Source organism: Melanotaenia boesemani, chromosome 22, assembly GCF_017639745.1.
Source record: "Melanotaenia boesemani isolate fMelBoe1 chromosome 22, fMelBoe1.pri, whole genome shotgun sequence".
Classification (NCBI taxonomy): Eukaryota; Metazoa; Chordata; class Actinopteri; order Atheriniformes; family Melanotaeniidae; genus Melanotaenia; species Melanotaenia boesemani.
The window spans coordinates 6,191,541-6,204,442 of NC_055703.1; the positions used below are offsets into that span (position 1 = coordinate 6,191,541).

The 12,902-nt window shown below is 38.5% G+C and overlaps 1 protein-coding gene across 1 annotated transcript in view; it reads left to right on the top strand.

The window, feature by feature from the left end:
* Positions 1-12,902, top strand: part of snap25a (synaptosome associated protein 25a) — a 37,038-nt gene that overhangs the window by 22,397 nt on the left and 1,739 nt on the right. Inside the window, exons 5-7 of the mRNA XM_041976120.1 lie at positions 2,527-2,644; positions 9,063-9,182; positions 12,602-12,746. Of these exons, the coding sequence (XP_041832054.1) occupies positions 2,527-2,644; positions 9,063-9,182; positions 12,602-12,746 (383 nt within the window). The remainder of the gene's footprint in view (positions 1-2,526; positions 2,645-9,062; positions 9,183-12,601; positions 12,747-12,902) is intronic.

Consider the following 12,902-nt stretch of genomic DNA (forward strand, 5'->3'; position numbering starts at 1 on the left):
CATCAGCACGACAAAGGTCCTAATGCTCAAAAACCAGAAAGCAGTCAAACCTAAAGTATTTTTGGTTATACTGAACATTTGCAAAGCCAGACAAAGCAACACAGGGAACTTTTCAGTAGAACAGAACTTTATTGTCATTGCAACAAAAAGTGCAACAAAATGACTAAAAGAAAAGGCAAGATTTATTTATTCCATGTTAATAAATAAAAAAGGATCATTCCTTTACAGTCTTGATCCACAGTCCATAGGGCCATTTAGCTGTTCATATCTATGTTTGAATAATGCATGTATTATAGTTGTTAGGGCATGGCGAGAGCAGAGACCATATGTGGGGTTATTTTCAGTTGGTTTTTTTTTTTTTTTGGTTTTTTTTTTTGTTTTGGGGGGGGGATTTTATATATTGGGCAACACGATAGCATATAATTAGATGATTAGATTCTGAAATAAAACATCTTAAGTACTTTAATAAATGGAAATGAAGATATGTTGGTGTTACATGAAGCTTCAAGTGAGATTTATTTGCTCTGTTCTTGTACAATTTGAGGATATTACACACAAATGCAAAGGTTTAACCATATCATGTAAGCTATGACAAGAAACAAACATAAAATGGTTTAACTTTTAAATGTTAATATATTTGCTTAATTCTGCATAGAATTAAATAAAAGGTGAATACAAATCATGTGTTTATTATTGTAAATATGGCAGAAGATGGTAAATCTAGCTTTGGTAATAAAGAAACAGAGGAAAGAGGCCAACTCTTACCAAAACCAAGAAACCCTGCTAGCTAGCTCCGCTGAAGCTAACTGAAGAGCTAAAACATTTTACAGCAAATACAGAGTTGTTCCCTTCCAACTTGATTAAATTTTAAAGATGGTATTTCAGGATTATTATGGTTACTGTTGCTGAGGTTTAGATGGTCAGTGTCTTATTTGCAGTAGTCAGAGGACTCTCAGTTTAAGGGAATCAAGGAGGACTTCTGGCAGAGGACCTAAGCTAAGCTCATTTTTGCCATGTAGAACATCTCAAACTTCAGCTCTATCACAACACTATCAGCAAAGACTATAACTAATGGATTTTATAACATATCACTCATATCAGATAGTTGTTTACTACTGAAAAGCACCCATGTGGCCATGTGGCAGGCAGGATGACTGCCCAGCATACCCTAGTGCTAAGCTACTGAGTCTATTCAGGAGATTGCTGCTGGGCAGTGCTTTCTTAAAGATCTAAGAAATAGAAAATATGCTTTTATAGGCTATTCAGCTATTTTAGTGTATCATAGCTGGTATTTTACATTACTAAGGTGGACTTTTGAGTCACCCCTGATCAGTGGCTGGATATTACTTGCAACCATGCAGGTAATGCAAACTCAAATTCTCTTTTCTGTGGCCCCTTTTTAATTTAGCTTCCTCAGTTGTCTCAGTACCCAGATAGCAGACACATTTGGGCCTAAACTGGGCTACTTTTGGCACTTATGGCTCAGTTACAGCACTGGCAAGTGTTCTGTGGGCCAAAAGTGGTCCAAACATGAGGAGCGCCTCTGTTAGATTAATTTCCATATGGGTCATTTGTTGTGGTCATGTAGTTGAGTTTTTGCAGCTGCACATGACCAAACAAAACTGCAGATGTGGACCATATTTGGGCCAAACATTTTTTGTTATCTGGGTACTGTCTACTGCAGGTAAGACACTGACTACTAATAAGTACGTCACACAACCTCATGTAAAATATAACTTAAATATCCCTCTAACACAAGTTAAATGTTTCCTTTGGACTGAGCCAGACTAGCTGTTTTCCTCTGTTTCTAGTTTCCATCATAAGCTAACAGGCTACTATGAGTAGCATCACTTTTGAGAGTGGTATTGGTGTATTTATTAATATATTACTGTTCATTTAACAATGGTTGTTGAAAGATTTCAGCTTTAAAATAAATCCGCCGAGTTGCTGGTGAATTCAAACCATGTTCTGGCTCAATTCTAACAAATAGCCAACATTGTGCTTAATATAGGTGCACTCCACAGAAACATAAAGGTTTTAAATGTCACCGTACTCTGATACACATGGCCCACTCACCAGAGTATATACACACACACAACACACGCATCAGTTACCACTCATCATAACTCATATTTCTGTCAACCAGTCAATGAAATTCATTCCACTACTGTCATCCCTTTGTCCTGACCAGAGCAACTCGATCGTGTTGAAGATGGCATGAACCATATCAACCAAGACATGAAGGAAGCCGAGAAAAATTTAAAAGATTTAGGGAAATGCTGTGGGCTTTTCATATGTCCATGTAACAAGTAGGTACTGACAATGTGCCCCAAAGGTTCTCTACATATGTGGTGGCGTCCAGTTTTTCCTTTTTTTTCTTTTTTGTTTTACTTTCTTTTGTCATAGTGAGTGTCTGAAGTTGTTGTCTTCTCTCCTTTGTCTTCTCTTTATCTCTCTTTTCTTTCCTCTTATTCCTCTCTTCTTCTGCTTCATTCTGTGGGGGATAAATGACTTGTGTTTAATCAGAGCAACTGGAGCGCATCGAGGAAGGAATGGACCAAATCAATAAGGACATGAAGGATGCAGAAAAGAATTTGAACGATCTAGGAAAATTCTGTGGTCTTTGCTCCTGTCCATGTAACAAGTAGGTGCTGCTTGCCTGCCTGCCTGCCTGCCATTAAAAATTTAGACTTAATATCTTAGAAATCAAAAACAACCGAGGAAGAAGTGACATCACGATGGCCATCAGCCAATAGTCCGCTCTGCTCCAGCTTAAAAAAAACACTGACTCTGGCCCTACCTTATTTATGTAACATGAGTATATTTTTAAAACAGCGCTATACATGGATACGTAATGTACTTAAAGTCGAACTGAAATTTGAATTATATTGAGGACAATAACTTTCATAGATCTATTTATAACTCCTTCATTTTTTGGGTTGTATTTTCCATTTCAGATGCTGGCTGTCATGTCAGGGACCAAACAAAGAAAATACACATTCAGTACCGTTCTATGCACTCTTAGCTTTTGTACACCTGAACATGGGCATGTAGATAACCGCAGATCGTTTGCTTCTGTCTCTGCCAATCGTCCATATGCAAACAAAGTCTTTGGGCCCATTTTAAAAAATGGCTTTCATGGTTGAAGATTTTCTCTCGCTCAAGTTTTAACATTTATCAATGAAGGAAAAAGTCAGGGTTTTTGATAGATTACCATCTCCCAGTAACTGCCTTGGCTGAGATAGCGCTGGTACTTTGCACATGACTGTGAAGTTACAGGTTGACTATATTGTGGAACAAAGGTATGAGAATGTGTTATAGAATAAACAACATGAAATAACGCAAAAGAAAAACACAGAACCTGAAGCTAGCATTGCCAGATTTAGTCCACACCCAGTCAGACCTCTGGTTTTTTGTACAATTTTAGGAATGAGATGGCTCCTATTTTCCTAAAGAATAGCCAGGAAATGTTCTTATGTCCAGAACATCAGTCTTGCATTTGATGAATTTGGTTAAGCTGCACTGTCCGTATATTAAAAACAGGAAATGAGATCACCTGTTATGTTAATAATTTATGTTTTTTACAAATGAAATCCACATTTGTGATTGTCATCTCTCGTTAGCATGTTCTTTTGCCTGCTGGCTTCTGGCTGCACTGGTTTCAAAGCCTAGGGCAGAAACTCTGACACATGTGCTAAACATCTTGACCTTTCTGGGCCCCACTGAACATAGAGACTAATTCCACATCCAAAGTATTATCTGGGTGTATTGATTGGAAAACGATGATTCAGTATGTTTTCAGTATCAACAAGACTAACATTTTGATGTTGTAGAAACTGTCTTTTTAGTCGGGCTTACAGTAGTTCAAATGATTTTGTTACACCATGTAACCGTCATGACTTTTGACTGCAGTGTTGACTTCTTGATGTCATTCCTTTTGTCCCCTATTAACACCATCTGTCCTTTTACTGACATTTCAGAGGACTGATTGTAACTTAAAGTTTGCATTAAAGTCAGAAAGCTAGGCTAACTAGCTCCCTTTGATACTTGCTAATGTTAGCTTCAGGGCTGAAACATACAATACCTCGGTTTAGAACTTTTCAATAGTACTCGCAAACATGCGTCTGCTTGTTTTAGCTTGTTTTAATATGGAACAGCTTGAAACATACATGTCTCTTAGTTTTGTTTAACCTATTGTTGTTTGCTCTGACACAGGAAAGAGCTCATTGGCTTTCGTAGAGGAAATTCAAATTGAAAAAGAAATAGTACTTCGGAGTTCAAATAGCTGTAACGTTGTTAGGGATGCTTTTGTTTTCACGAGGGCAACAGTTCTGGTGGTTTGTCCTGTTTGTCATGAAATCGGTTGTCATTGACCAGATTCAGATCTGACACATCTGTCCATCTGCACTGAAAAATGACCCAGAATCCTTAAGTCAAACCTGTCATTGTTGGTTTATGTAATCTGTCATTGGTGGTGTATCGGCATTGTATTGCCATTGCAGACACCATTTTTATGCCAGTAAATCTGCAGAAAACTGATTGAAAAGGAGCTCCTTTGACCAAAGGCTTGAATATATCAGCATTTATTTATGTTTGGAAAAAATGCCACACTCATCACAAATGCTAAACATATATAATATATAAAGGGTATTTTTTTCTATTCAACTAAAGTTATTTATAATTTCAGTTCGACTTTAATGTAAATTCATATAGAACTTAGCTGCAGACATAAACTCAGACTCATGGCTGCATGCCCTTGCAGCGGTCTGAGGTTTTCATGGTGGCTCTTCCATGGATTGGCCCTTCACAAATAAAACATCCCTGAATTTGTAACTGCACAACTTTCAAGCATCTCCTTGTCCATCATTCTCAGCCACACTTACATGACTGGCTTTGAGAATTAAACTATTAACCCAGAGTACAAAATTAGCCATCAGACATAAGATAAATTCCATTATGCCAAGGTAAAAAACAAAAAAGTGCAGTCCTCCACATGCTGTTTTTAAGCCTTTTCACTCTGTGAAGGCCACGGTTCATCAATAAGTGCCTCTATTAACATCCCTCTATCAAGTGCCCTTCTCAAAATGCCCTGTTCTTTAAGTTTCCACTTCACTAGTTAATGGGAGTCTTTTTAAATGCAGGTGTATTCACTGTAGAAGTCCCAGTTAAAGCATATGTATTGATTCCTTCTCAGGAAGATTTCTTTTTAGTATTTATGCAGGGTGGTGGAAAGAGGGGACTTCTACAATGATACCCTTCAGATGTAAGCCTCCCCAAATATTAAACCACTTAGATTAAACCAAAAGAGCAGAGCTGGGGCTTTCAAAGCACTCCGATCACCTTAATGAGTTGACTTTAGCTGGAAATTTATTGTCCAAAACTGACTTTGGCCAGCCTGGTCCAGGACTGTTTGACACTTCTCCTCATCTGCATGATCTCTACCACCACACCGCTCTAACATCAAGTAGATCCTCACCTATTTGCAGGCAACGAGACCTTTTTGTTTCTCCCCTTTAAACACCCCTACACCCCTCCCCACCAGCATCTTTGAACCACTAAGTGCCAATGACATGGAATGACTGGCGAGCATGACCCTTTGAATGCTCATGCATGCATGATGATGCAATTCATAACAGCAATGCAACACATAACTCTGCTAAAATGATGCTGATGTTAACAGTGAAGATGATGTTGATGATGATGGAAAAAAAATGTTTTATTTACTTAAAGCAAATACTAGTTTAAAAAATTTTTATGATTTTGGCAAGGGCTAAAAAGTCAAAATGTTGCTGCTCATAGGCACCCCCGAGTGCCATCCTTTATAATGTCAACAATTTCTCAGGAACAGTAGTGTGTAACTCTGTGAGGTAAATTGTGATGGATAGATTTTATTTTCCATCCATGAGTTGTCCAATCCAGCCGCTATATGTAGACTCTATATGGTAAATCCACAATGAGTGATCCATATTTACCTCATTTTCATAATGAAAAAAGATCCCTATCACTAATATGTTGCTAAGAGACCTCTGTTCTGATGTTGAAGTCACTTTCAGTCAATAGTACGACCATCAGAGAACTTAAACTGACAGTAAAGTCCAATCAGGAGCAGCCAAAGATCAACAAGTGAGCAGAAACTTCTATGTCTGTCAGAAAAGAACAAGAATAATGATCCTCTATGGCTGGAATAAAGCCAAGAAGACATTTTTGATACACAGTGGCACCAAAAACCAGCTGAATTGGAGTTGGTTTTGTGAGGACAGCAGGTGAATAATGGCATACATAATTTTACATGGCAAAAAACAGCTGCAGGAAAAGTGTAAATATGTAAATAATTTCTGTTTTGTGTTTGTTTTTATGCCAATATTTTTCTCCTGAAAGCCAAGAGAATGATGTGCAGAAGAGAAAAGGCTTGGTCACTGTTGATCTGTGTGTTATTTCTACAAAGTTCTGTTAGTAATAATTTCTGCTTTGTCGCTTTGGTTGGCTTTATGCTGCTATATCTATTGATACATTAATTTACAACATTTTAGCCTCATAATCTGAATACCAAGGCTGTCCTGAAAACATCATGTCTGGATGTTGACTGTGATCAAAAATGTTTAGGCTCTACATGCAGTTTTACAGAAAAAAGAAATAAAACAGGCAGACCAAAAATAGCAAAGAAGGACTTGGAGTTTTACGGGTTAATGACATTGTGGTAAAAATGCCTAAATCTTAACTGTCAGGGTTGTTCTAGACTGAACCTAATTCCATTTTGTTCATTAAAGTCTTTTTCTTTATTATTTGTGAAAACGGAAGAAAAGAAAAAAGAAGCTTTTTAAGCAGTCATGCTCAAAGGAAGGCAGTAATAATAACCGGACAAAAATGACAGTATGACACATTCAAACGAGAAAAGCAGGAAGGCTCTGCAGAGGAGGCGGGAAACTGGGTTTGGATACATGCACAGTCAGGTATTTCTAAGGATGTGGTTTGGTGTGTGAAATGGGTACATCATGCCACTGCGCATGCACTGCTTGGTGCCCTTGTCTTTACATGGCTCCGTATGGTGATCCAGCCCACTGCTGCTTTGTTTTTCCCCTTCGGTTCTGCTGCAGTTACTCTGCAGTGCCGCCTCTCCTGCAGAGCGCTGTGCTAAATTAGCCTTTATCCTGCACTGGCTGCTTAACGTTACTGTTCACTAAGCTCTCTCTCCCGCGGGGATCTCACTCACATGTAGGTCAGCCATATCAGATAGTGGCATGATAGCCTGCTGGGACGTCAACTCAAACTGGCTGTACGTAGAAGGATGTAAGAATGAAAAGAAAATGCATACTTTGGTTGGAAATGTGCAGCTCTTCTGCTTACTGTATTTTCTAATCCCTTCAGCATGCAGGCTGCCTGTCAGAATTATCTGACTGTAGATTTTTGGGTGCCTAATACCTTCATATTCTGTCAGCCTGCATGCCTCTGATTGGTGGATGGTTCAACTTGCAAGTCATTCAAGGAATAAATTAGAGGGAATAAGTTTAGTCTCTGCAGGATTCTCAATACTCATGAAATCTAATCAGATTAACTCTTTACAATGACAGCAAATCTAATCTGATATGTGTATTATATCCGTTCTAAGACAGCAGGAAAGTAAACTGTGAAGAAAAGTGATGCGTAAGGAAAGGAGAAGGGAAGAGATTGTGTATAATATCACATAAGAAAGAAGAAAAGAGCTAAAAGGCTGAAAAAAGAAGTAAACAGACACAAAGAGAAAGAACTCAGACATGGTTAATGTGTGTGTTTACCACACTGTTGTGTGTCAGCAGGGACAGAGAGCTAAGCGAAGCATTGCCTCAGTCCACTTCTATTAATAAAAGCAGTGTAGGAGGCTGAGCCTGATGCAGCTAGAATTCATCCACACAGCACGCTGAGCTCGGACAAAACACAGCAATATAAAAAGTCATAATACAATGATGCTTAATGGAGGAAGAAGAAATTAGTTAAGATACAGCTAATTACTAAAGGACATCTTAAAGTGAGTTATCCAGTAAAACAACAAAAGAAATTAAAATAAGTTCCAGCTTTTATCACCCTCGCCTCCTCACATTCCCGACTGTTTTGTGTCAAAGCTGATGCTGAATCAGTCCAACGGGAGGTTTGACAGACTGAGCGAGGTGACATTTACAAAGCCGTGCAGCTGAACTGTGATTGCACAGCATGTTAGCACAGCTGTATTTCCGCTGGAGACTGAAGTAGATATGATTGATCTTCAGCTGAGGGAAGTGGTATAGTCAAAATCTTCATCACACGTTCACACCTAACATTCCCAATTGACCTGAACTCTGAACCCGAATGGGAAGCAGTACCATCTGAAATAATAAAACCAAGGTAAAGGTTTGGGTTGGGAGGGGTGGGGGTGTTACTGAAGGTCTGGGAATAGTCAAAAATGGTGTTTTTCTCTACTGACTTCCTCCAGTTTCTGTTTTGTTTTGTTTCCTTCTCGTCGTTTTTGCAGTTTGTTCTCAGCACTGATCGTCGTCCCTCCTGACAATGTGACAGTCCTGTACTCTGTGTTGTGTGTCTGCCAAAGGCTTGTCTCTTCTCTGTTTAACTGTGGGAGTGGGATTGGGTTCATTAATGTGACAATACAGAAGAAGGAAAGAAACCTTAAATGTTGCAGCTATTACAATGTATTGAACAGTATGTTATATACCTATAAGATATAACATCATACACATTACAGCTGTGTTACTAGAGAATGAGCCTGTACCTACTAAACCCAGTCTACCAACCAGTCCATGCCTGCTATGCTTTGCTTGACTTAGTCTAGTCCCCTCCATTTATTTATGTGCTGAATGCATGAAACTAATTAACACCTTTGTGTCAGCGGATCATGCTACATATTGATATATATACGTATACCAAAATGCTGTTGCAGTACCGAAGGCTCTCTTTGTAAATTTGTCTAATGGAAAGCCACCCTGGTTGAGGTAATGATGAACCAGTCAGATTCATCATTGCCAAATGATTACCGTTACCATTGAACTGTTGAGTAACTGTCTCTCCTCGCCCTCTGCAACGCTGCCGGCATCCAGGATGAAGAGCGGTGCCAGCAAGGCTTGGGGAAACAACCAGGATGGGGTGGTGGCCAGCCAGCCCGCCCGCGTGGTGGATGAACGTGAACAGATGGCCATCAGTGGAGGCTTCATCCGCAGGTAAGATAGGAGCTTGAGGTTTAAGTAAAACAGCTAAAGCTGCGAAAAGAAGGGAAATAATAGTAGTAGACTTATTTTTATAGCACATTTCATGTACAGAACAATTCAAAGTGCTTCACATAAAGCATTTACAGCTTTACAGCAGGGTGCAGAGGAAGCATTAAAGGGGGAGTGGAGACCTAGCGGTTACAGAGGTAGGCTTGGGTCTGGGGGAGCCGGATTCAAGTCCCAGTTTGGCAACAGAAGTGGGCCCCTTAGCAAGGCCTTTAATACCCCAACTGCCCCAGGTGCCAAAATCTGGAAGCCTCTAGTAAAATCTACTAGAGATGGGTAAAATGCAGAGCCTAATTTTCCAATTGGAATTAATAAAGTAAAATTATTATTATTATCATTAAAAATACATTAAAACAAAGTAAATAAATTAAATACAGAGAAAAGGCTAAAATAAAATAATATTAAATGCAAGAGATAAAAGTTCCAGTGTGAGGAATTAACTGTTGTTATAAAAGGCAGCAAATAGAAAAGTTTTTAACCCTGATTTAAAGCTGCTGAGAGTTTCAGCTGACCTACAGTTTTCTGGGAGTTTGTTCCACATTTGAGGAGCATAAAAACTAAACGCTGCCTCTCCACTTTTAGTTCTGTGTCTGGGAACCGAGTTTGACTTGACCCTGATGACCTGAGGGATCTGGTTGGTTCATAACGGACCAGAAGATCATGAATGTATTTTGGTCCTAAACCATTCAGTGCTTTGTAAACAAACAGTAGGATTTTGTAGTCAATTCTTTGATAAACAGGAAACCAGTTGTAAATGTCTAAGGACTGGCGTTATATGATCCAGATCCAATATCAGAGGGATGCAGCCTCCTATTTGGTGTTGCACATACTTTATTGAAGGGAAATGTTGGGTACTGTAATGACATGGTACCCAAACATAAAGGCTAAAGACACTTATAGAGACAACTTATGTTGTTGTTTCATTTGTCCTTGCAGAAATTTCAAAGGTCAGAAAGGCAACTCTTCACAAAGTGGAGTAGGTGCCTAAAGTCAAGAGCAGAGAGCATGTTTAATGTCTCATGTGGTACATTCTGTTAAATTTATTTTATTTTATTTTATTTTAGCTAATATTCCAATCTCATTTGTTTTTGTTTTATATATTTTTTTCAAAATATGTTCAGACCCAGTTTTTACATTATTCATTTATATCATGTGGTTTTTGGTTGTTCATCCACTCCAGAAGAATAACTGGTTAGGTTTAGGAAAAGATCATGCTTTTGTGAGAGGACCTCGCTTTCAGACTGTAACACAAAGGACACTGTTAAACATCTTTTTAATAATGCATGGTTAATGTGATAAAAAAAGGAGGATTTAAAGCATTTCCCTTTACAAGCTGTCATTTTGGATTCTAAATTTAACCAAATAGTGAATGAGATGAGAGAGAAAAAAAACAGAATCACCCATACTTCACTGCATTTGTACCCAAGTCTCCCAGACTCAGCACTGGTCTTTAGGAGTAATCATCAAGTAAAAACTGAGTTATCCAGTCCTCCCAGTGTGTAATTTATTGCCTGTTAATGGAGCAGAGTAACTCACAAAAAAAATAAAAAAAATAAAAAAAATCTCATTTTTCTGTATAAAGTTTTTATTTGGCCCTTTAAAAAAATGCAAAAATGAGAAATAAAAACACAAAAAAATTATGTAAATTACTGTGTGATATGTCATAATTATTGTTGTGTCAAAGGGGCAGAAGACAAGTGGTATGAGTAACAGGGTTTTGGCAAAGACTTTTACCCTAAGTATAACTACAGAAATTATGTGCTAAATGCATCAAATATGATATGTTAGGCATTAAAGGGTTAAAATGTAGAGTTTGAAAGATGTTTTAATGCTACATAACTAGTAGCTTGATAAGCAAGACACCTTTTTAAGTCAAGCTATCTCAGGGTCTAATTTTCTTTGCTTGTGTGGTCTAAATGTGCTTAATGAACAAAAGGCATTATTGGAAACCATTTGACAAATAGCAGTTCAAGCAATATTGCAAAACCTTGAGCATCTACATGTCTATTTTATTGAGGATTATGACAGATTAACAGAAAACTAAAAGCATGAATGAAAAGATTGAGTTCATCAGTGAATTAGGAGCCAGTCTAATCCTTAAACATGCCTGTGTCTGGGTCCTTACATCTGCTTAAAGTCTGAGTACTTAAGACAAATGTGTTAATAACCACCCTGCCACACAGAAATAATTACACTTTCAAAGTAAATAAAATCAAGCATCCAAACCGCTGCATCTCTACTCCTGAAGACTCAAACAAACATCACAAAGCCCTCAACAGAGCAGAGTTTACTTTAAATGAAACAAACCACACCAAAACAGGTATGAAAGATTCGCTGTTTACTAATGGCAGCTTCTGTATGTTTTAATAACAAAATGCCAAACGATAGGGATGATGCTTTCAAGGCACCTCAAAACTACAGGTGCAGAGGAGATAAAATATTAAATAATTGATGTAAACATTGGTTTTACCAATGCGGACACAGTAAGGAAGATACAATGCACATTTAGCTGGCATCTCAAACTTCTGTCTCAAACCACTGATTCAAATCGGTGAATCTTTCCATCCCTCGAGCAAACATGCTAACAGGGAAGGGAGAGACTCAGTCCTGTAGTCACAGCACGCTATCTGTGTAAATATTAATCTCAGATGTTTTCTGTGAAAGTTTGTCAAAGTATCAGGTGAATAATGAGGCGGGTGCTGGCAGTGACCCTGAGCTCTCCATCATCGTGGCTCTGCTGAGAATTAATCCACTGAATGTCTGCCAGCCACAGTTAATCCTAAAACTACGTTTTCTCTAAGCACACTCTTGAAACTGCTGGAGTACAGTGTAAACATTCACAGTATTTATTCTTACTGTGTGATTTCTTCCTAGCGCCAAGCATAAATCTGATCTAAGCTGGACACTGCAGAAGTCGGTTGCCATGCTGGTGTATTGCCAGGTCTGCAGTTGTGCCACGTTTCAGCTTCACTCTTCACAAAATCAATTCAGTGTTTCTTGTTTTTCATTATTCTTCTGCATCTTAAATAAATGACCCAATATCTGCAAATTCTTCAACCAGGAAAGACTATTTTTTATACTGAATGTAAAACTTGCTAGACTGAAACAAAAAAATTGTATTAAGCCTATTTGATGATGTTCCAGTGTTAGGAATGGGTTACTTTTGATCAAATTATATACATATAAATACATTTATTAAGGAGTGTCCAGGTGCCAGGTCCGAGGTCGGATGCAGCATCTCCGAGGATCAAAGGCGAAATACGGATGACAATGTTACAGATGGCAACACCAACATGTGGCGCGCGTGTGTGGCCTGGTGTTCAAGTAGACTTCACAATATTTAAACCTGACCTTGTTGTGTTTAGGGTAACAGACGATGCCCGAGAAAATGAGATGGATGAGAACCTGGAGCAGGTGGGTGGTATCATCGGTAACCTGCGCCACATGGCCCTGGACATGGGCAACGAGATCGACACCCAGAACCGCCAGATCGACAGGATCATGGAGAAGGTACGCACATTTATATGTGTTTGTCCAACAGCATGAGTGTAAAACTCACTACACCTCAACTAATACATTAGATATTTATTATTTATGAAGATAAAAGAAATTCATCTCTATATTTTAAAAAGATGACGCCTCCAACTAAAAGTGTTACATATATTA